This window comes from Haliaeetus albicilla, chromosome 1, assembly GCF_947461875.1.
Source record: "Haliaeetus albicilla chromosome 1, bHalAlb1.1, whole genome shotgun sequence".
Lineage (NCBI taxonomy): Eukaryota > Metazoa > Chordata > Aves > Accipitriformes > Accipitridae > Haliaeetus > Haliaeetus albicilla.
Window position 1 is genome coordinate 58040844 of NC_091483.1, and position 23307 is coordinate 58064150.

Below are 23307 nucleotides of genomic sequence, written 5' to 3' on the forward strand. Positions count from 1 at the left end.
ACATGGTAAAACAGTGACTGTGGTGTTTATTATGTAGATTGTTTCTAGTCAAATGCTTCTCATTAATGAAGGACAAGCATATTTTTAAAGTGTGAACTGGAACCAAAGACTCCACAGAACGCAGTCAAGTCCAGAATATTGCCAATTTTCTCAAATGAGGGCTCTGCTAAAAGAAGATTGGAAGCTACTAAATTCATTTCAGGTGGAATCTATTTTAAAACCAAATAACCTTTAAATACTTACTTGGTTAGAAAAATATTTTTTTTTCTTCCTGCAGGAGCAGAGTCCTTTATTCCCACTAATTATACTTGTGAGCTGGATTTAAGTTCAATCTGTGAATGAGATACTAGACTAACATTTTATAGAAAAATTGTGAGAACTTCTGGCTTTAGTCCAGTCCATGCGGAAGGTAGGATTTAAAAAAAAAAAACCTTGCCAGGATTCTTTTTATTTTTACATCTTTATTTGAGGTGTCTTTAAAAAAATGGATAAGCCCTCAGGAGCTCAGAGTTGAGGATCTAGGAGGCTGCATAGTCTCAAGCATCTTCACTTGTCCTCCATACTTGAAACTGGATGGATTTTTGTTTCACGACTAAATTCCTGGACTTTTCTAAAAAGTGTCTTTTAACTTGCTACTGGAGTTATAATGTGACACTTCTAGTATGTTTAGAATAGCAATCTATTTGGTTTAATTTATTTTAGAAGAATGAGTATTGGTCACTAATGTGCCATTTTTTAAGTTTTAAAAATGGATTTTCCCCAGTTGTCAAATCCAGATCGTGCATCTGATGCATCTCTTTATTTCTAAAGTCACATGCATAAAATCCTTGGTTTCACTGTTGTGGCTTAGCATGGTTTTGTAGACAGCAAGGGGAATAGGCCTTTTTCAGTTTTTCCCATTGCTCCAGCCCAGTGCAATTTACTGTTAGTCTTTCACGTCTTGGTGCTGAGTGTGATCTGCTGATGCCTGATGGCCAGGGACAGACTTGGAATGCTTGTCCTTGTTAGGCAGGTGCCCCCACCTATGCCAAGTGTTCCTTGGCTCTCTCCAGTCAGTGTTTGTGGTAGTGGTTGTTTTGCTTTCTTCTTGCACTGAATGAAAACTTTAAAAGAGCTGGGATATTTCCATGACTTAGAAGTGTCCATCCTGACTTCTCGTATTTTGTGGGTGGGGAAAGGAATTTCAGGCTCTGTTTCACTTCATATGAGAGATGTTGGGGTTTCCTGAGTACTTTCCTGCCAGCTCTTCACTGAAGGTGTATGGTAAAACAGGTCTCTCTAATTTGCATAACATAGTTGAGTCATTAGTTGATGACTTCTGTACCTAAGGAATTAGTCTTGATGATTTGCCAAATCACTGTAGATGCTAAGAATTTCTTCTTGTAGATGCTAAGAATTTCTAAGAAGTTCTGTTTTAGTTCTGCAAATACGTTATGTGGAGGACAAGAGCTTAGATACATCATAATATGGCAGAGTGCCTTGCCCACTGGAGGAGTAGTGTTCCCAATTTTTTTATACTGTGGGCTGTTCTCTTGATTTTTGGAAAGGGTTGCAGGTAGTATAGTCTTTCCCTGCACACAAATACTAGGCTTTCTGGGAGCATCAGATTTGTTGTGTTTAAGCAGAATTGCAATGTATGTGCAGAAACTTGATCACGAGGAAGAGTGGTGAGCTGCAAAGCTCTGAAATGGAGGGTGGCTGGGCACATGCTGCCTTTCCTGCTGACACAGTCAAGTCAATCTTCTCCTCAGTTACCTCTGTGAATGGATGGTAGGCGAGTTATATTGTCCCCCTGGGTTGTATGAAGCTCCTGGGCTACAGAGTTCAGTGGTCCTGCAAGAGACAATGATGTTTCCGTTAAATGTTTTTGTTCTGTTTTGCATTTCTAGTATTTTCTGCCCAATAGTTAGCTTCTCCTTAAGTGTCTTTTGTTGCTTTCTCTTTACATAAACAAAAGCAATTCATGTTCTTTCAGATATTTTTAACCATTCTGCTGTTAATGCTTACAGACTTACACCATCTGTCAGTGTCTAGGCAAATATAAAACTGAGGCTGCTGCTACTGTACAAAGTGTCCTTTTTAAAATTACCTCATCCACTCGTTTTTCTTTTATGTCATTTGTTTCTACCATTTGCTCTTTGCAACTTAAAGTGTACAGTTTGGGGGGGGAGGGGGAGGTTAAGGGTTTTTTGCATATGTCAGCTAAAACAATAAAGTTCTCATTACCAAATACTACAGGGATACCTAGATGCAAATTAAATACTATTATTCTTTCTGTTAAGTTTACATTGCCTCAACATGTAGTTAATTTCTGCTGTACTTGGTTGAAACCGAGTGAAACAGATGAAGGAGCTGACTGTGAGAATTTAGCTGCTAATTTAAAGGCTCTGTGTGTATATAGATATGTGTGTGTGTATGTGTATATATACACAGCTGATGGTAACTTCATTAATTTCTCACTTGCACAGCTGAGTTTTACAGACTGTAGTCCAAATGAAACAATTTGCTTTGTTTTTGTAGTCAAACAGGTATGAAATTTAATGTTGCCTCTGGTTATATCATGCTGGAATATTTGGCTGACTCTGACAGCTGTACTTTTTTTCCTGTGAAAGCTGACCACTTGATGAATAGTAAAATATTCAGTGTGTTTTCCTTTAACCTTTAGTTTTCATTATATCTTTGTTTCTTTACACAGTGAGATATCTAAGGTCTCCAGGAATAGTTGTCTTCATCTAATATTAAAGCAAGATTAATTGGCTTATGGTTGGGAATCTTATATATCAGTATCAATAAATACACTTATGAAAATAATACTTCAGCTCAAGAACCAAATGCTTCCTTTTCTGGAGTGAAATCCCAGAAGCAGAAGACATTATTCATTAACAGCATGCGTTTTCCATATATGCTTCAGAAGTGCTTGCAAAATTTGTGACATGCTGTGCTAGATTCAGCTGTTTCCAATGATTTTCACCCAGCATAGCTCAGAAAGCAACTGACATCAAATTGTTATCTTTCAAGCTGGGGGAGACTCTCCTTGTGGGCGAATAAACACCTGCTTTGGTCACGTTATTTTGCCTTTCCATTGATCGTAGGTTATTTATCTGTGAAATCAGCCATCTTTTTGAAAGGAGAATCTGCTGATACTGTGTGAAAATCTAGTAAAAAAAAAAAAACAAAAAAAAAAACCACCACACCTTAACTTACGCTTTGCAAAGTCATAAGGTGGCCTTTTAAGAGGTGCTAGCTCAGTCATACCAGCATTTTATTAGAAATACATCTCTTAAGTAGCTTGACTTATTTTTCTTCCAATTTACAAAATTGCTTCTGACTGTATTTCAAAGGCATGAATTCTGCAGCTCTATTCAAAAACCTTACCTAAACTAGTTAATTCTATTTAAATTAATTTCCAAATTATATTCCTGCTCAGGAAGAACTACGTTCATTACTCTTAAATACTGTGTTTAAACTGGTAGTCTCCTAAGGTTTTTGTAGCTGAGTTTGATTATACCTTGAAAATGCTGGTGTTTAGTAGCTGCATCAGAAGATTTCTATGAAAAGGTTTCTCACAGCTATATTAAAACTGAGACACATCATGGGCTGTTGAGGGTGGTGGTGGTGGGATTTTTGTTTGTCTGTTTGTCCTTTGTCTTTTACTGTTGCTGAAGTGTGCAGGCATTTATGTGGAAGTGAAGTCATATGTTTACACAGTCATTGCTTGACTTCAGATCTTTATGAGACACTGCTGTGAAGAATGGTTCCATGATCTTTGCTCTGCTAGAATCATTTCCCAGTTGCAGGAAAGGGCAAAGTTATGGTACACAAATAGACCACTTTTGTTATATAAGGAACTTGTTCAGATAGCGATTGCCCACATGAGAGGACATTTTAGTACAACATGATTAGCCTGGAACTGGTGTGCCTTTCCTGATGATCATAACTATGCAAGTAATCCATAGTCCTATTTAAAATGTTTTTTAAATTGGTTTACTGAATTGATGAGCGGGAGGGTGTAATACACGTGTTTTTTATCTTAAGTGTGAAAGCTTTATCATGTCAACAGAAGTCTTTAACCACTGTGCGTTTTTAATTTAGAAAAGGCATAAAGCTGATAATGCGGTGAACAAGAAACAAACTCAAGGTAGGAAATTTTTTAAAGCCTATTAATTGAGGTTGGGGGGGTTGTTATTTGAATTTTTTTGCAAATGGTAGTAATGTAATCTGAACTGCTGACAGGTAATTGAGTGGGAAATTGCTTATGCAGATTACTTCAAAATTTGGAATGTAAACAGTTGAAATAACAGTTTGCAGTCACATTAGCCCCACAAAATGGAATATGTTCTAGATTAAGTTTGAGGTTCCTAAGAAACTTTAAATTTATTCATTTAACACAGGTGATGCTGTAGCAGTTAAAAGACTATAATCACCACTATATTTAGTGGGCCTAGATTATGATGAAAAGTCTGTGCATTTCTAAGTACACAAATTATAATTTTATTCAACCAGCAAATCTTGAATAATTCAGTTTTGGAAAACTCTAGAATTGGAAGGAAAAGTCATAAAATGGAATTTTCTATGCTGCTTCAAAACTGTGGATAAAGATGGATGGGTTTTTTTGCTTTTGTTCTCTGTGTGTTGTTTTTAAATATGAAATCAATTTAGTGGTTTGATTAGAGATAATGAGATATTTAGCCAGTGTACCCAAACCAAAACTTTGGAATGTGATTTTTTTTTTTAAAGATTCTGATAAAGAAAAGAAGTAGTATTAAATCAGATGATTATTTTAGCGCAGAAAGTGAGGGAGATGTTAGCTAATATGTCCTAAACACGCCCGTCAGGTAGGAAGTCCAAGTTTAAGTTCCTGCGCTGCTGCTCTTTAACTTTTCATGTTACCTGAGGTAGGCCTCTCTATCAAAAGCTGATCTTGTTTTTGTAAACAGGAGGAGGAATGAGTGTCATGTGAATTTAATTGCCAAAATATGAAAAATACCACAAAGAGGAGAATCTTGCATGGAATCTTATTTAAATAGATAACAAACATAACCTTCAGGTTTTTAGGGAGGGATGTAGTCACTGACTAAAGAAAATCAGAATTGTTTAGCACTGCTAACCACTGGAAATGTCTCTAATTTAAAAACATAAATTTTAAAGCCTACCTAAATTGTACATAAATCTTAAAGTTTACAGTAAAACTTAGGGGTGGGGGGAAAATAGCTTATGAAACTACTGAGCATGTAGCTCAATAGGAGGTATGGAGAGATTAGGACAGGGAGACAAATCTATTGACTGAAAGCACTGGGAATAGAAATCCCCAGAGAACGGGCCTGGAGAAACAGTTAACCTCTTATTTATACATAAAAAACAAAGGAAAGCTTAATGTAGACATCCAAAATTCTTTCATCAAGCATTCATAGCTTTTGAGATTGGAACCAAGTTTTAGGTGGCAGTGAATGTTGAAGTGCCTTTTAATTTTTTTTTTTGTCTGGACTGTACAATGTTTTAAATTAATAAAAGACTTGTTTTACTGTCTTTCCTGCTTCTTCTCCTTGCTTACCTCTCATTAGGCTCTTTGGTGACTGTTCCTAAAATTCCTGAATGTTCCATGCATGCAAAAGAGCATCTTGGAAGTTGAAAGTGTAGTGAGGATACATAAAATATTGCTAGCACTGAGAAGTAAGCTTCTTAAGCTAATGCAGGATTCTCATAAGTACAACATTGATCCTAGTGTACTGTCAAAGCAATACTTAAATGTATTGTGAAATATAGTCTATTGTCAATAATTAAAGAGTTAATCAGTATGGTACTCTCTTACTCTGTTTTCATGTATTCAGCAGTTCTGTAACACTGAAAAGTAGTGATGTGCCTGGTACATTATATATCCAGCTCCTCCTTTGGTTGTCCTTTAAACATACAAAATTGTTAATGAAATGACATGCGCATGTATAGATTCTGTATATGGGTTTCCCTTCATCTGTCTGTTCCCTAAAGACCATCTGTATCTCAGTTAACCTTAAGTAATTAACTTTCTAAATTTCCATTACCATAAAAAAACCTCTTGCAGAGGATTTTGATTTATTAAGCTGCATTAGGGATGGCTTTTGTTACCTCAGGCTGCATACATATACAGCAGGACACAGTCAGACATTCTGACATGATGAAATGTGCTTTTCTGCAGTGTGGTGAAGTAGTCTTCTGTAGAAAGGCTGCAGAAGACTTTATGGCACAAGTTCTCTAGCCATTATATAATAACGTGTATAGCAACACCGCTTCTTTTTCTGTTCCCATGAGGAAATTGATTGAATTGAATGTCAGTGCACGTTAATTGTGCTTAAAAGCTTATTGGATCGAGCTAGGGTTAGAGTACTCTTGAGATTTCAGGTGTTTCGGCATGTTTTCATGAGTCTGACTCATCCATTTGTGAGCTGATTTTAACCAGCTAAACCAGCAGGAAACAAATCCAGAAGGAAAAGCTGACAGTTTCCTTCCATTTAGTGGGTTAAATTGGCTCATCAAAGGGTCCAGTAAATACCAGAGGCAGCATGCATTAAGCAGTGAGGGCACACACCTTTGCATGGGGTGAGGGCAGAACAGGACCTTCCCTTCGCAGTGGCAGTGCTATGTTAGGTCAGCTTGGCTGCAAGTGAAACAGCCCTAGGATGTATTTCAGCGGTGCAAGTGCTTCTGCAGCCAGCACTTAAGCCCCTGGCCACCTCTGGCAGCTTATTTACATTTCAGACCTGCAGAACTCCACTGTCAGTTATTCCACTATAGCTATTTGTGAAACTTAGTCATCTGGATTGATGCAAGGTGTATTTTTAATTCTCATCAGTTCTCTCATCTGGTTGATACCATGGCCCCACAAACTACTGCTGACACAAGGGGATGGAAGCAGGTAGTTGGTGGCACAATTACTGAATCTCTTGGGTTCCTTAGGACAGTATTACAACCAGTCCTCACTCTGGGTCTGTAGTTTTCCCAGTGAAGGGAAAAGGTTTGTCAAAATAGACTTTGTGCAATGATCAACTGATTGGTGAGACAGTCATTAAAATATCTTGCTTACTGTCTGAAAGGGAAACTGCTCCATTTGCTATTGCCCTGAGCATATCGGCACTAATAAATTTGGGGGAAGGAAGGGTAAGAGAATTTATCTCTTCCTAAAGATTTATTAAACAGGTTAGATAATGACTCGCAGAAATAATTGAGATATACAAGAAGAGGGGTCAGTCTGGACAGAACCTCACGAAAGCTTAGATGTAAGGGTCATATGTATTCCCAGATTTTGATCCACTTTTTTGAAATCAGCACATGCTTCCCTAAGAACTGAGTCCTGGTCAGGTACTTAGATAAGCATCCTGACAGTTTGAAAGCTGGAAGACACAGTGAAAGAGAACAATCTCTTGGACTTACTTGAGTATTGATACATGGCAATATGTTTTCATTTAATTTTCTTTCTGTACATCAATCTTCAATAGCTTTTTAACTGGTGCTAATAAAAAAGAGTCACCTTTATTATTCTCTGAAAACACAATCTTGGCAATCTTGGCAATTAACTGGCAAAAAAGCCATGGGTTTTGTATCATAGTAGCAATACTTAAAACTAGAGTAGTGGAGTGTGCTTGCACTAGTAATTGCTACTGCCAGGGAAAATTTATACTAAATCTTACACTAAATGGCATGGGTCAGTTTGGGGGATTTCCAATATATTTACGCAGATGACTGCAACGATGTTGAAGTTCTCTGACGTGCCAATAACAGTAAGAACAGCTGAAACCTAAGAAGCTGCTGGTAACTTTTTATGAATCTTTTCTGTATGAACCTCATCAATATTTGAACTGAGGAAAAAATTTCTTGAATTGATTTCTGCCCCACCCCCCTCCTCCCCAATTTCATAACTTTTTGACTTTGGAACTTTTTATTTCAAGTGCCAATTTATTTTAAAACACCACATTATCGCACCATCTATATCAGGTTTAACTGATTCTCAGACCCTGTAAAATGTTGTGATTGACTATGTAATAAGATTCTATGGTACAAAAAACTGTTAAACAGAATGTGTGCTGTATAATTTAAATGCTTGACCTGAATTTATAGAAACAAGGCATGCTCTAAAATGTTGTGTAAATAAGCTGTGTCTGTATGGCTTTTCATAAGGAATCTAACACATACCTGTATACTGCTGTTAGATTGTACAACTGGAAAATTCTCTTTCTTCCTTTTTTTTTTTTTTTTTTCCAGTACTGCGAAATGGTGCATGGGAGATTGTCCACTGGGAAAAGGTGTGTGTTTATGTTGATGACTTCTAGAGCATAATGCAGGTTTACTACTTGCTTTATTTCTCCAAATAATTGTCATTGATAAGAATTAACTGGTAGGATGGGAAATGTATAATCGTTTGTATTTTATTTTTTGTTTGTTAATACTTGTCTCTTAAAACGTACTTTTAAGTCAAGTCAGTTTTGATGGCATGAGTCGGGCAAAACTGCCGTTAATGGTGGGCTTCAAGTTCAGTGAAAAATAATATGACTTGGGAGTATTTGCATATTGCAAAATTATTCAGTTCCTTAGTATTATTTGGTGTGCCAAGGCAGAAACTTCTTTCTGGAAACTAGTTACTTTGTGTGTTTGCTAAGCTTCTTTGGCTTAAACCATTAGAACTTTAAAGACTGTTACGCAGTAGTTAGGAAGGGACTGTTAAAGGTAACTCTCAAGGACTAAATGTTACGCTGTCCATCTAGTCCCTTAGTTTTCTTGGTTTCCATACCTGAAAGCTTGAACAAAACTTGACCCACAGTAATTTGGAGGCAAGGTTCGGATGAAATTGGTTTATACCATTGGAGAAGCAAGGATAAGGTATATAGCGTGATGCAACAGAACTGTGATCTTAAGGGAAATTAGTTTCTTCTTTAACTCAACTTCAGTCTTCCAATAAAATATTTTACAACAACTAGCAAAAGTAAAGAACTGCATAGAGAAGGTCAGGGTTAGGCCTATTGAAGAATAGATTTCCAAAGAATTCCAGTGACCTTTGAGACCTAGGCTTCTCCAAGTGTGTGAGTTTCTAACAGTTTTTCTAGCAAATTCAGCAGGTAAATATTTACTGTACTTAAAACAAAGGGATAACATATTTGTTTGAGACCATTAACCAATTCCCAGTTTTCTTTCAGGTAGATGTTGGAGATATAGTTATAATAAAAGGCAAAGAGTATATACCTGCTGACACTGTACTGCTCTCATCAAGGTAGAGATGCCCACTGATGCTTATAGTGTAGAGGCTGGTTTCTCTACCCTGCATTTATTTATTTATTTATTTGTGATTGCTCCAAGGAAATAAGGAATAAACAAAAATGCTGCTGTTCTGAAGTGTAGTCTTTTGTTCATTCAGACATTTATCATTTCAGGCAGTGTTTCTTTAAACTGTGACAATTAAAGTTTTAAAATTATACTGGCATTCAATTTACTCCTAAGAAAAATTCAGTATGTTATTTTGTTGTTGAGTATAGTACAAAAAAGGCTGATTCTCTGTCTAAAAATTGGACCTCAACTGCCATATTTAAACAGGTTGGCTTTTTGATATGTACCTAACAAATTGCATCCTATAAATTAATTAAATTTGCTACATTACAGGGAACAGAAATTTTTTTTAATTGATATACTCGCCAGATTGACGGTTGAATCAGGAAAAAAAAGTGAACTTGATGTGAGCCATCAAATTAGCGCTGTCTTTGAGCTGAACATTCACTTTATTACCTGATATATATATTATGAATAATTTCAGCACTGAAAGCAATACTTAATTTATAGCGTGTAATGCTGTGACTTTTTTTATGTGGACAATCAGAGGTTGTTTATCATCATTTCCTTGGACAGTTTTATTTAAGAAATCCACATATTAAGTGGAAGATGCACATTTTTTCAACATCTGTTTGATCAGGTCAATAGACAACATATTCTAAGAATTTTTTTAAATTAAGATTATTTAAATATGATCAATTGTATCTTCATTTTATTACTGTATGTTTACAATGCAATTTCCACATTTTTTTTCTTGCACAAGTGGAAGCATTATTGTAATGTGTATGATTATGGATTAGGTATAAACCCTCTATGATCCCACTGAAGTTGATGAATCCACATGTATGTACAGTTAATAAGGTCAGGATCTTATGCATTTTTGTGATAGATTGTGGTATAGACTAGTTCCTTGTTTGTTCCATCTTCCATTGTATGTCAAAATTAAGTATAGCTGTATCTAAAACACTTCTATTAAATTATTATCAAGTGTAAAGTAGTTGCCAGATAATACTGTAAATTTTCCCCACAGTCTGTCTTCAGTACTAATATTTGTCATAACTTCAGATGTTTTTATGTTGAGTATCCTCTATAAACCTTTTACTTCTGCACTTTGAGAAGCATTTATAAATTTTATTGGTGCTTCTCCACCAGGATCTTCATAGGCAATACACCATGCAGCAAGAACATTTGTTCTATTGGCCTGATAATAGCTTCTGTCATGCTAACCCTAGTGTTCTGCAAGTGAAGCAGATTACATCCTCTCAGAGCAGCTTCTTTATTATCTTCCTGAGTAAGCTCCTAAATTTGAGTCTTTGCCTAGATGTCTTCACTGTTTTTCCTTTTTGGATTTGGAGGACGCTTGCGTCACAGTGTTCTGCAGTTGTAGTTTACACACAGAAAAATACCAGTTGCCTGCAAAGCCTTTTTTCCAAGCCTTGTCCCTCCTGAAGGAATCCTACATCACATGTTGACAAATTGAACTAATAGTTAGCTGCTACTAGACTTGTTGGGACTGTTACCTCTGTTTAACCTCACTATATGGCCCTTGTCAGAACACACTGTCCTAACTATGACCATTACTCACCTTAGTTTTTCCTGTCAGGTTTTCTTCTAGGATCCAGTTTGCAAAGGGGACCCTTTGAATTCTGATTGCTTTTCTGGGCCCAGTTCGGGCCTTTCTTCCAGCTAAAACTTTCTTCTTGGTTGTATTACTAGGGTCCTGTTGCAGCCCTCCTTCCAGGAGAGAGCCCTATGCTGCTACATTACCTCTAATTCTGCCTGCATAATGGCATGAGTTCTTCTCCAGCTCTCATCTCCACATGACCATGTATTCTTCAGGAAGACAGTCTTGCCAATTTTGCTTTCCAGGTTATTGATGCCCAGTTACATTTTAGGTTTCAACAGCAATAAGAGCCTGTGGGCCTGGTTTTAATTCAAACTAATAATAGTTGGTTCTTTTTACCAGCAATAGCAATTTCTGGAGAATGAGAGGATCTTAATTATTTTAGGAAACTATAATCTCTTACAGTGAAAGGACACTAACCTCTGAGATTTAATTCCTTTTGGGTCTTGCTAGTTCAGTGTAAATTTAAATTCACAAAGCTGAAACAAAACGTGATCATTTTCAGCATGTCTACATAGAAGGGTTCTTGTCACCTGACTTTTCTGAAAAGTTGATGCAAAATCTTTTGTTGTGGTTTTTATTTTTTTAATTAATCTATGGAGTGGGTAGAAACTTTGTCAGTTGAGAAACAGCTTTTTATTTTTACTGTACAATATCAATGGGTTCTGCAGCTTAAAAGTGGTGCCTTACAGTAAAACAGTCCACTTGAGTAAAAATGAAAATATTCTAGCTCTTTTCTTCCTGACCTGATTAAAATAGATTTTGAAAAAATTGTCATCAGATGTTTTAATTAACATATATTGTTTGTATAATAATTTCAAACTCTGTCTTTTTGTCTTTGTCCATTTGTTTGGTTTTGGTTCTGGTTTTGGTTTGGTTTTTTTTCCCTGTCACTTATTTTTCTGTTCTAATCATTTTCAAACTGGGATGTGTAGGTGGCAGTAGGGGAAGTAGTGAAAGTGACCAATGGGGAACATCTCCCAGCTGATCTCATCAGTCTGTCATCAAGGTTAGAATAAACTAGTTACACAGGATACGTGTACGTGGGTCCTCGTATACCAAATATGAAGAGCACTGCCATGCTGGTAATCTTTGCTTTGCTGTTCACCTTTCCTCACCAAACCCCAGACATCTGTAAAATTAGAAAGGGTTCGGTCGATAAAAGTACACATTGTTAAAGTGTAAATACATGACAACACTCCAAGAAATGAAAATTTGTTTGTCCTCTTTGTTTTTACACTGTCCCCATGAAATTTTATCAGACAAGTTGTCATTGAATAAACACACAGTAAAACACCAGGATAAATATATGTTTAATTCCTTAGAGCAAATTAAGAAGAACATACATGTGTATACCACCCCACTATTTTCAGCAAAGAATATAGCTTAATGTTGGTAGGACTGGTAGAGGACCCTCTGCACAAACTTGGATGTTGCACAATCTCTGCTGCATGCAATGGCAAAAGCAGCACTGTTCTTGTGTATCGTGACAAAATGCATGTTTCTTAGACACATCAGCTTTATGCTATTGTCTGCACTGTTACCGCACTTTGTTTTTCCCTAACAAATCAATGGGCCTGCCTTGATCTAACTGTAACTTACTTACTTTGGACATCACTGCTGTCTGCTACAGTAATTACAATTAAGCATGTGTCTCACCTGAAATGTCACTGCTGCCTTAGTCCATTTTAAAAGTGCTTCACAAAAATATTGTTTGGTTTTTACTATTAACTAATAAAAATGCTAGAATTGTAATAATGTTTTATACAGGTGATTCCTTCCAAAAGATCTAAACAGAAGTTGTTTACATTTTTAGAAAAGTTTGCCAAAAAGAAAATGCTAGCCTGAAAGGAGTTTATGATAATGATTTTTTTTAATGCTTTTGCTTTACAAAAATGTTAGAATAACCTACATAGCTTTATCCTGCAAGCATTTTAAAACTAAGTTGCTTATCGATAGCCACTGTTGCATTAAGAAAGCAAATTTTAAAAAACACTTGATGGTTGAATTTCATGCTAGAAAAAAGGAAAATCTTAGAAGCTTTAAAGTGGTGTAAAGACTAAACATTTATTCTTTTAAGTTGTAAGGGATTTTTATGACTCCTCTCATCCTTTACAGGAACGTAACTTCTTTCTGTTGTAGATACAAGTAGTAGGTGTTCTGTCCTTCATGTCCAGAAAATGGGAGCTGAGTGGAATATTTCAGAAATCCTGAACCTGTTATTTACCAACTACTTGCAGAAAAGTAATTTTGTCCTTCTGTATCTCCGTTTTCCTAGTTAAAACTTCTATAATGGTTATAATATGTTTTGAAATCTGAAAGTATTTTACAAAATATTGCTGTTACACATTAAAAAAAACTATTGAAAAATTAAATGCAATAAGTCTTTTATCAGTATATGTCAAATAGATGAACTATTCAAATACTAAATGCTCTGCATAAACTTAAAACTTTTAATTTATAAAAAAACTTTTTAAATTGCATAGAGGACAGATATATTTCAAAAACTGTATTATGTTATCCATAATTTAGACTTCTTTTTATTAGAGGACCCTTTTCAAGAAAACTGCCATGTCTAAACTACTGCTGCCTACAGTAGTAGGCACTACAAATGTACTACATTTGTGCCTGTATCTTCATCTCATGTGAAAACAAAGAAAACTTACTATGTATAGCATTTTCAGCAGTGTTTCATCTCACGTGGGTAGGTTTTGGCAAACTTTTTTGAAAATGTAAAGTACTGTTGCTTTTACAGATATGGCTGTAAATTATTCTAGTTCTGAGGATTTTATAAGAAAAAAACCTGATTGCATAATTAGCTATTGAAAGATTACACAAAGTTCATGGATTTTGACATAATAATTTAAAACTAAGAAATTTTTTTTCTTGATAGTGAACCGCAAGCTATGTGCTACATCGAAACATCTAACTTAGATGGTGAGACAAACTTAAAAATTCGACAGGTAGGAATTTCTTTTTTGAGAATACTGCTAATATTATTTTAATCTATTATTGCTTATAAAAACATACGTTATGACATTAATGGCCATTTTAGAAGACTGTGAAATTTTAATGGTTTGAATAAAAAGCTGTGGGTTATTGACATCGTAAAAGTTTTTGTTCAGTTAATTAAGCAGAACGAACGATGGTTACTCTTAAGCCATACCTTGCACTTTTGTTTTAGGGTTTTTCTTTGGGTAAATAGGTGGAAAGAGTTGTAGTTGGGTATTGGTTTTGGTTTAGAGGATAGGTGAGGGAGAAGCCCTGCAGAAAGAAGCTGATAGTGCCAGTATTGTCCTTGAGGGGCAGGTAGGGAATAGCAGTTTTTGACTGAGTGTGCTGTCTCTGTGCAGGGACATTCTTGCTGAGTTATATGATGGGTTATGAACCTGTCTTCGTCATGATGTTTTAAGATACCAAGGTGACTTTCACTGTCTATAGCATCCAGCAGAGTGACAGCGAAGTGTAGCAGTCCCATTTTGTTCCCATAGGGATACTAGTTTTCTGGGTTTGCACTATCAAATTTACAATACGTAGATTTATATATTGGAAAGTGATTTTTTTTTTTTTTTTAATGTCATGACAAACTAATTTTGTTCACAGGGTTTGCCACTAACATCAGACATAAAGGACATAGAAAGCTTAATGAGACTTTCAGGCAGAATTGAATGCGAGAGCCCAAACCGACATCTCTATGACTTTGTTGGAAACATCAGATTGGATGGGCATGGGTATGTAAATCCAAGGAAGATCATCTCAGTAGATTCAATCTAACAGTAGATAGCTATATGTAGTTAAACTGCTCAAGTTAAAATACGAATAGTAAAGTCTTTATTTTGTTAAGACTAGAGAGGTAAAAATCTTTTCTGATATATTCTTTATTAGACTTTATTTTCTTAAAAATCATGAGGGGTAAAACCATACTTCTAATGTCTACAACTTGAGGTTTTTATACTAATTGACCTTCATAAAGCAATAGCTATTAATAATAGAAAGGAATGCTAATCAAATTCTAATAGTTCTGGAATATGTACCTGGTAACTCACTTCTTAACAGGCAAGGAATGAGATGCTTAAGTTTCTATTATAGAAGCTGAATAGAAGTAGTTTCTTGTCTGTTTTTTTTATTGTTGTTTTCTTTTGTTTAAGTCTGGAGTGGAACTGAGTCCATCGCTTATATACTCAAATTCTTCTGATTTGGTAGCTGAAAGACATTTAATACCTTAGCTTAGTGAAAGTATGTTTCACTAAGAAAGTATGTTTCTGTAAAAATAGACAGCCTCAGTGCAATTACAACACACATGCTTGTAAAACTGCTTCAAAAATTCATAAAATACTTCAGTGCTTACCAAATATTGATACTTGGAGTTTTCTGTGGGTTTGAACCGATGTATTAGGAGTATGAAGTTCATTACTAGATCCAGAATTGTTGAGTCCTTCATTCCCAAAGATTTACAGGATTTGTTTTTTATTTGGTAGGCATTTATTTCTCCATATACAATATTATTCATGTTTGTGGTTTTAAAGTGATATATATAGTATTAACTAATTATTAAATACTTTTTTTTTTTTAATATTCCATTCTTTATTTACTGATTTCTTACAGATGCATTCCGGGAGTTTTCAGTCGCAAGAGTGTGGATCTATTATAATTCCACTGTACTTGTCGTTAAGAAGATAAAAACATTTACCTGTAATTCTTCTCTGAAGGTAATAGTTATAATAGATCCACACATTCATCCTTCCTCCCTGGCTAGAGAGAAAAACATATTTTTCTTTTTAATCTAATTATTTAATTGTAAAATTTTATTTTAAAATGAAACATTGAATGTGCTGATGGCCGTTATGCCTCAAGAACGTATAGGAGCACGCCATCTGCTGGTCAAGCAATTTGCCATTTGAGAAATTCAGTTTTGGAATATTTTGAATATAGTTCTGATGCACTAGGATAGTTCCAAAAGTGTGGCTCTAATATAATATTTACCTTCAGTGAAAAAGAATTGCAGGTAAGTAACTCTTTTGGGATCCTGATCTTATTTCTGACCTGAAAAATCAGGGATGAGTTCTCTTTCTGCTTATATTAGAGGTAGCACAGGTTCATCTAACTGGTATCTATTTATCCAGATCTTTAAGACCTTCCTACCAGATTATGTAGATCCAGAAGCTGTGATTTCCGCTTTATCCACTACCATCTTAACATTTTTGCAAAGGCAGTGGAGGATACTGAGAATGTATCTCACTCTTCTTTCTTCTTTCCCTTTAGATAACTCACTGGAGTGCCATAAATATTGTATCTGGTTGACCTTTTCAGTCTTTTTCCCTTCATGGGAGAGCAACTCCAAAAAACAAAGGTTCTCTTTTTCTCTTTTGGATACTCAGTATTCAAGGAGATAGGACTCCACTGACAGTTACTTTGCCTTTTGGCTAAATCTGTGGACTAAACGAGGCCAAAAATGTTTTTGTGGTATCCTCATCTTTTGAGTGTGGTAACTCTTATCTCCAGAATTTGCAGCTCTTTGTTATGCTCATGAATATACAGAAGCATGTCACTTGATTTGAGGCAATGAAGACAATTGGCTAGAGAAGGGAGAAAAGTTCTTTAGCCTGGTTAAATTTGAAATTAGGATTAGACAATGGTTCAGAAAAAGGGTGAGCAAGTTAAAAACAATGGCAGATACTAGTTATCCAGACCTAAAGAAAATGTTTTCCTGAAGACATTCTTAAGAAAATTTTGGATAAGAGTGAAGTATGCTTGTTAAGAAAAACATTTTGATGTGTAAGCTTTCAAATGAGTCTTAGAAATTATTAGCTCTTAATATACCCCATTGAGAACATCCCTTACCGAACACAACCCAAATACATTGCTGAGGAGTCATTAGTATGTAGCATACAAGAAGAATCAGATGAGTTGGAACAGTTTTGAGAAGGCTGAGGCCAGGAAATTGAGACCTCAGAGCTCTATCAAGTCATCACACCATCACGTCATTACAGAGTGGGATAAGATCACAATGTTGAGGATCAGCATGACAGCTGGCAGATCTGGGCCTTTTATGTCCCTGGTTGGTTTTCTGTTTTCATCTCCTTGATATATGCAGCAGTTCTGCTGGAGACAACTCTCACTGGCTGCAATTTCAATTCTTTTCCCATTGTCTTCCCAATAACAGACCTTGAGGATAAATTCCTGCCCCAAGTTGGAGAAGCGTATCTGTTTGAGAGCCAGTGTCCTGATGAAAAACAGAATCAAAGGATCCTGCAATGAAAAGGACTTTACTGCATATTCTTCACAGTTTTTAAGAGGGGAAAACAAAGAGGGAGGTCAGGAGGTGGCAGGAAGAGTCTTAGAACTCACCTGACTCATCAAGGAGTACAGGAATTAAGAGTGGAAGGTTTTGACTTCTGCCTTCCTAGAGACTCTTGTGTTAGTAAAAGGGACAGAAAGTCTTTTGGCATTCCAGAGAAGGTCCATAGTTGAAAAGGTTTCCAACTTATCTGTGGGGAACTTAAAAGTAACTTTCTCTGGTTATATGCCTTTCATCTTCTGTGACATTCTTGTTAGTGTTAATAGACTGAAAATACCTAATTATTCTTGGAATGACATGTAATCCATTCTTTAACTGAAACATCTATGTATTGTGCTGGTGGACGGTCCAAAAGTCTTAGAATGATTCCGATCCAGGAATGCAAATAAATAAATATAAGAGCAGAAGCAATCTTTGGTGGCAACAGGAGTCCATTTTAATGATTCTTTTGTAATTCAAACCCCAGCAGTTCCTTTCATACTAGAAAGAACATTTATTCTCTTAATTTTGCCATGATATGAACACACTTCAAATACAAGAGCAGTACAGTTCAGATTTAGAAAGTAAGTAAATCTCAGTATGTTTTATATTTCTGATTCCTTGTTTTGATGAAGTGCCCGCACCTGGAAATTATTTTCTGTGGCAATATCATTCAACAATTCAGTTGCTGAAACGTACTTACTTGGTAGGGAGAATGATTACTTAAACAGTTAGTATGCTCTGTGCTAGTTTCCTAGAAAGTAAGTGGACTAAGTTGTCGTGGAGTGGTGTTCGTTATTTGTTTGGGTTTTATGGAAAAGCACTCAAATATTTTTCCAGATCAAATATTTTTTTCTAGTTTCTGCAAATTAACATTGCCACTGTTAATTTTAGGGGAGGAAGAATGTGTTGTTTCCTTTTTACTTATAGTCTTTGAACTTCAAAGCTTTTTGTTTGAGAGGAGAGAAGGGGACATGACGAACCAGAAAAAATTATTACCTGAAACTTACTTGCTGAGGCTGACTTTATGCTCTTTGTGCTACCAAAAATGTTACCAAATATCATGGCTTCCTCAGACTCTTTATAGCTTATGTATCAGAGATATAGTTGCTGTCATTAAGCAGTTTATTTGTGATCTTCATAATGTGTTGGTTTCAAACAACTGTAGAGATAATATTATTAGGTAAGAATGCCACTAGAGCACATTGTCAAGTCTGAACTGCTAGCTGGTACTTATAGAAAGAAAAGTGAAAAATTACAGTATTGTTTGTCCCAGGGAAAGAGTAATAATTATTTAAAACTTTTTATATTTTAAGAAAAACCTGAGCTATAGTATATGTGTAAAGTCAGCTGTCTGAATTTAAGACATTTAAATGTTTCCAAATCTTAAGAGGTTTTGTTGCTCACTTACTCAGTGCAGTTCTAAAAGAATAATACAAGTAAATTTACTTGGTTTTGCAATTTAAAGAAGGTCCAGGAAATATTGTTGTGAATTTTAAACAGTTAATGATGTTCATAAAGGATACTTATTTCATTGGAAGAATGAATGAAGTTGAGAGTTCAGAAAATTATTTCACCTGAAAATTGCTTTGGAAAATCAGTTTTGTAAGAGTAGTCGAGTTTCAGCATACACTTAGAAAAAACTTCATAATCATAAATCAAAGGAAAATTAGCCTTTGTTAGTTTCAGTATGCTTGCTAAGTAGTACCATAGCTTTAGTGTCCATAGTCAAAATTAAGTGGTAAGTAATATTTTTGCAAACTTAAATTTTTGGACTTGCTTTAAACTGTCAAGTTTTCTCTCTGTCAACACTCCCCAAAAGTTAACTTTTAAAATTAGGTTCCTAGCATATTTACAATAATCACCTAAATTTTGAGAAATTATCTAATAAATTTTAACAACTGCTGGTTATGTTTATTCACTGACATTGATTGCTTTAATGCTAAAATATAAAACTCCTTCCTTCTAGTACTGTTCCATTGGGATCTGATCAGATTCTTCTACGAGGAGCTCAATTGAGAAATACTCAGTGGGTTCATGGGATAGTTGTCTACACAGGACATGACACAAAACTTATGCAGGTTTGTCACTTGGATTTTCTCTAAATGACCTGCTTTGTTACCTAATAATGCCATTACACAGCACAGAAAATCCTTTCACAAAACATGGCTAGATTCAATATAGTAGTTAAAATGTCAGTAATAGAGCACCTTTGTTATGAATTAAAACCAATAAAAATAAAGCAATTTCTTGTTACTATTGGTCACTTAGCCACAGAGTATTTTTTCCACTAGTAAGCATATTTGTTGATTCTATATTTTAACTAATGTTTTGAAAACTGGTTTATTAGCAAGTTGGATCATTATAGTTTGCCTGTTCATCTTTTTTTATTTTTGACTGCTTCTAAAACTGTAATCTTGTGGAGCTTTCTTTAAAGTACAAAGGTAAGCATTCTTGTCAGAAAATAAAGTGAAAGTTTATTTATTTGCAAATTGAGGAGGGAAGAGAACCATTCTCAGACTATGAAATTACATTTCCTAGTGCTGTTTGAAATACCAAAATTGAGATGCATTTGGTGAGAAAACAATGCTTTTGGATTGGTTGTGTGTGTCTCTTATTTATTACTTTTCTGATTTGTAAAACAGTTACTTCAAAAAGTTTGATTGTTTATATTAGCAATTGTCTTCTACAGTACTGATAAGGTCTATGCACATTCATTTTTAATGTTTACTGTTAGCTGTTGCTGTGACGAGTGTTCTGTGTGATTGTTTAAACTGCTTGTAGCACAAGTCTAAAGCTCTAATTCATGGATTTATAAACTGCTGCTTTTTTTTTTTCTTTTGAGTGAAACAGTTATGTCATTTATAATAATGATATATTTGGGAGAATATTTAGAAGAGGATGCAGTAACATGTAATTTGAAAAGCAAGAACTGTGTGTACCTCTTCTAATACTTAACAACCACTGTTTTTTATGTCTTGCAGAATTCAACAAGTCCACCTCTTAAAATGTCTAATGTGGAACGAATTACAAATATTCAGATTTTGATTCTGTTCTGCATCCTTATTGCCATGTCTTTGATTTGCTCTATTGGTTCAGCTATATGGAATCGAAGGCATACTGGAAAAGATTGGTACCTTGATCTAAATTGTAAGATGTAAAATAATATATTAATATTTTGGTGTTCAGTTGTCTTTCATATTTGGAAAGGAGGATGATTACCATCCTTTACGTAGTGTGTTTTTTATCAGTCTTTCTTTATTGGTTGTTGACTAAAGTCTTTAGCCTAGGTGTATCACAGCAAGAGTAAAATTTACCTTACTGTCTGTCTGAGGCCTTGCTAAATTCAGGAAGGGGAGCTTTGTTGTTTGCCCCTACATCTTTCAGCCTTCACATCTCTGCAGCTCAGCAAGGTCTGTATCAGCATTCCACTGGCATAAACAGTCAGCTTCCTAGACATTTAAAGCTAAAGCCATTTTCAGCTATTACTGAGGGATTAAATTTAAAGCTGCAGTGACTTTTCTGAATTTTTAAGCTCCCTCGTCCCAGGAAATTGTGCTGTGGCTTTGTAATTTTTACTTTACAAGGATCTAAATAATTACTGGCTGCCAACATCAGATCTTAGCAAACTGCTCCTAAAGAGGATAAAACAGACAGAAAATATCTCATCTAACATATTATACTGGGCAGCTGTTCTCACAGTGGATGCAAGGCATTGTGATGTTATGTGGGCCTTCACATGCAAAATATTGACATAGTTTGACCCTCAGTGAAGGAACTAGATTTAAAGGAAGTTTTCATAAATATACCTTGTGGTCAATTATTCATGTTTTCAGAATTTCTTATGGTGGGCCTAGAGCCTTCTTTACTTAGGCAGTAGAGCAAGAACTAGGCTTTCTGCTCCTGAAACAACAGAGTCTTGAGCACAAAGCTGCTGATTGTAGTCATCAAAGTAGGGATTATGGGGTGGTTTGGTCAGTTTTAAAAGAAAAATCTTAGAATTCTGATTTGAAAGCACTCTCCTAAAGTTTCTGTTGAACAAAACAGTTGTCAGCATTTATAATGAACTTTTGTTTATTGAGAACCTTGCTTCTCTTCTTTTTGATTCTGAGGAAGAAATTTAAAAAAAAAAAGGGGGGGGGGAGAAACTAAATTTCATATTTCCATCTTGAGGTGGAAAAAAGCGAAATCATTAATGGAATGTTGACAATTTCCAGTAATAAAAAAGGATGGCATTAGATGTGCTTCATCGTTTATTATTTTTCATCTGATTCTTCTTTTCAGTGCATTTTTTCTTCTTTTCTGGGAAATGTAGAAGTTTTCACAATATGGTGGCTAGCACAGTAGTGAAGCAGCTCAGAAGCTTTTGGTTTTATTCCTGAAAAAAGAAACATGAAATAGTGGCCATTGATGTTTTGTGTGTTCTTCAAGTGATTAACCATGTCAGTTTATTTTCTGATATATGCCCCATGATTAAATGAAATTGTGTTGGATTTTGTAAGGTATGCCCTTTAAGGCTGCATTCAGCTCATAGTTGTTCTTGTACCAGGTACTTTCAATATGTAAGAAGCAATTTATTCCCCTTTCCCTTAGTTATTTAATTTTTATGTGGTAGTGAAACAGGTTGCCAGCAGTGCCCCATCTTTCTGAATGCTGTTAGTATTTAGTTAGAACAATCTGTTGCCTGTAGATGAAAAAAAGTAGTAATGTTAACAAGAAATATCTGAATATTATTTTATGTGCAGGTAGCAATAGGTATCAAACTTCATTTAATCTCAGTAGTCATTATTGAGAATATCAATGTCATGGTGAACGTTAGCTTTCTGGTCCTTTAGACTTGTATTTTGTTTGATGCTGGAATTGTTTTAATGAAAGTATCCAAAACCTGCTCTCTTGGATGTTAGAGTAACACATTCCATAGGAAGTGGAAACCTGTCTATTTCCCATTTGCATCCTATCTGAGGTGCTACTACTAGAGTTATCTAAAACTTTAGAAGTAAAAAGTAGTATAAAAATGCTTGTTATATACGTTAATATTCACATTTCCAGTTCTTTTAGAACTTTCATTAAACTCTCTAATTTCATCTCACCTTTTCACATGGTGTAAATTTACCTTTTTCACAGTATTTTGCTGGGTTGGAGGGAAGGTGTGAGGGTGGATAGAGAAAAAATTCATTCTACTCCACATTTCCCCCTTGAAAAATATAAAACTCTAAAATTTAGAGTTTAGAAATTGGTTGCTATAAATAGATATTCCCAGATTGTGATCTTAAAATGTAGCAAAAGAGGGAATGGCTGGTAAGTTTGCTTTTCAGAAATCGGAGAAGATGGCAAAGATCTCTAAATTTGAACTCCACTTTATAATAGAGATCCTTAACTCTTATGAAGGTCATTTATAGGCAAGTGATAATGTAATTAATTCTCAAGTTTCTTCTTAGACACAGAACATTTTAAAAATCAGAAGTTAATGCAATACTCATGTATATACATACTTTTAAGTATGGTGTTAAATGGTTTTTTTATTTGCCCCCTTTTTTTTTTTTTTTTGGCAGATGGTGGAGCAAGCAACTTTGGCTTGAATTTCTTGACTTTTATCATTCTCTTCAATAATCTTATTCCAATCAGTTTGTTGGTTACGCTTGAAGTTGTTAAATTTATCCAGGCGTATTTCATAAATTGGGTAAATACTATTTTTACAATATGCATTGACTTCTAAAATCAAGTAGTTTACAAGTGAGCATAATGATCGATTGCCTGTCTATGTGTACATTTTTTTCAAACTCCTTAATACAAGTATGTAAGTATGCTGTTTATTTATTATTACTGGAATCTGAGAATGTAGTAATAAATGGTTTTATTTAGTGCTTTTATACCTACACCAAACTGCTTTTTGGAACATGTTTTTATGTGGTTTGTATTTTCTCATTATAAATATTCAGGTATCAGTTTCATCCAGAATGATCAGAAGAAAGTCTTTCGCAATCCGGTGGAGTTTTGTCCAGTTTTATTTTTTGTTTCTAAGCATAGCCCATGTTTGGGGTTTTTTGGTTTGCTGATTTTCCCACCACCACCATAGTTTAATGGGGGTTTTTTTGTACAAAGCCAGTGTCTGTTAGTA

General features: G+C 35.2%; 1 protein-coding gene across 9 annotated transcripts in view; it reads left to right on the plus strand.

Annotated features, from left to right (window-relative positions):
- ATP8A1 (ATPase phospholipid transporting 8A1) overlaps positions 1 to 23307 on the plus strand; it is a 129070-nt gene that overhangs the window by 17147 nt on the left and 88616 nt on the right. For 3 of the 9 annotated variants that reach the window (XM_069790928.1, XM_069790937.1, XM_069790997.1), the window contains exons 5-12: positions 4093 to 4138; positions 8233 to 8273; positions 9162 to 9235; positions 13806 to 13875; positions 14516 to 14643; positions 19159 to 19270; positions 20174 to 20339; positions 22742 to 22869. In XM_069790928.1, coding sequence (XP_069647029.1) covers positions 4093 to 4138; positions 8233 to 8273; positions 9162 to 9235; positions 13806 to 13875; positions 14516 to 14643; positions 19159 to 19270; positions 20174 to 20339; positions 22742 to 22869 — 765 coding nt within the window. Of the gene's footprint in view, positions 1 to 4092; positions 4139 to 8232; positions 8274 to 9161; positions 9236 to 11847; positions 11922 to 13805; positions 13876 to 14515; positions 14644 to 19158; positions 19271 to 20173; positions 20340 to 22741; positions 22870 to 23307 lie in introns of those variants that run through there. The other 6 variants (XM_069790944.1, XM_069790952.1, XM_069790970.1 and 3 more) reach the window with 4 other exon arrangements.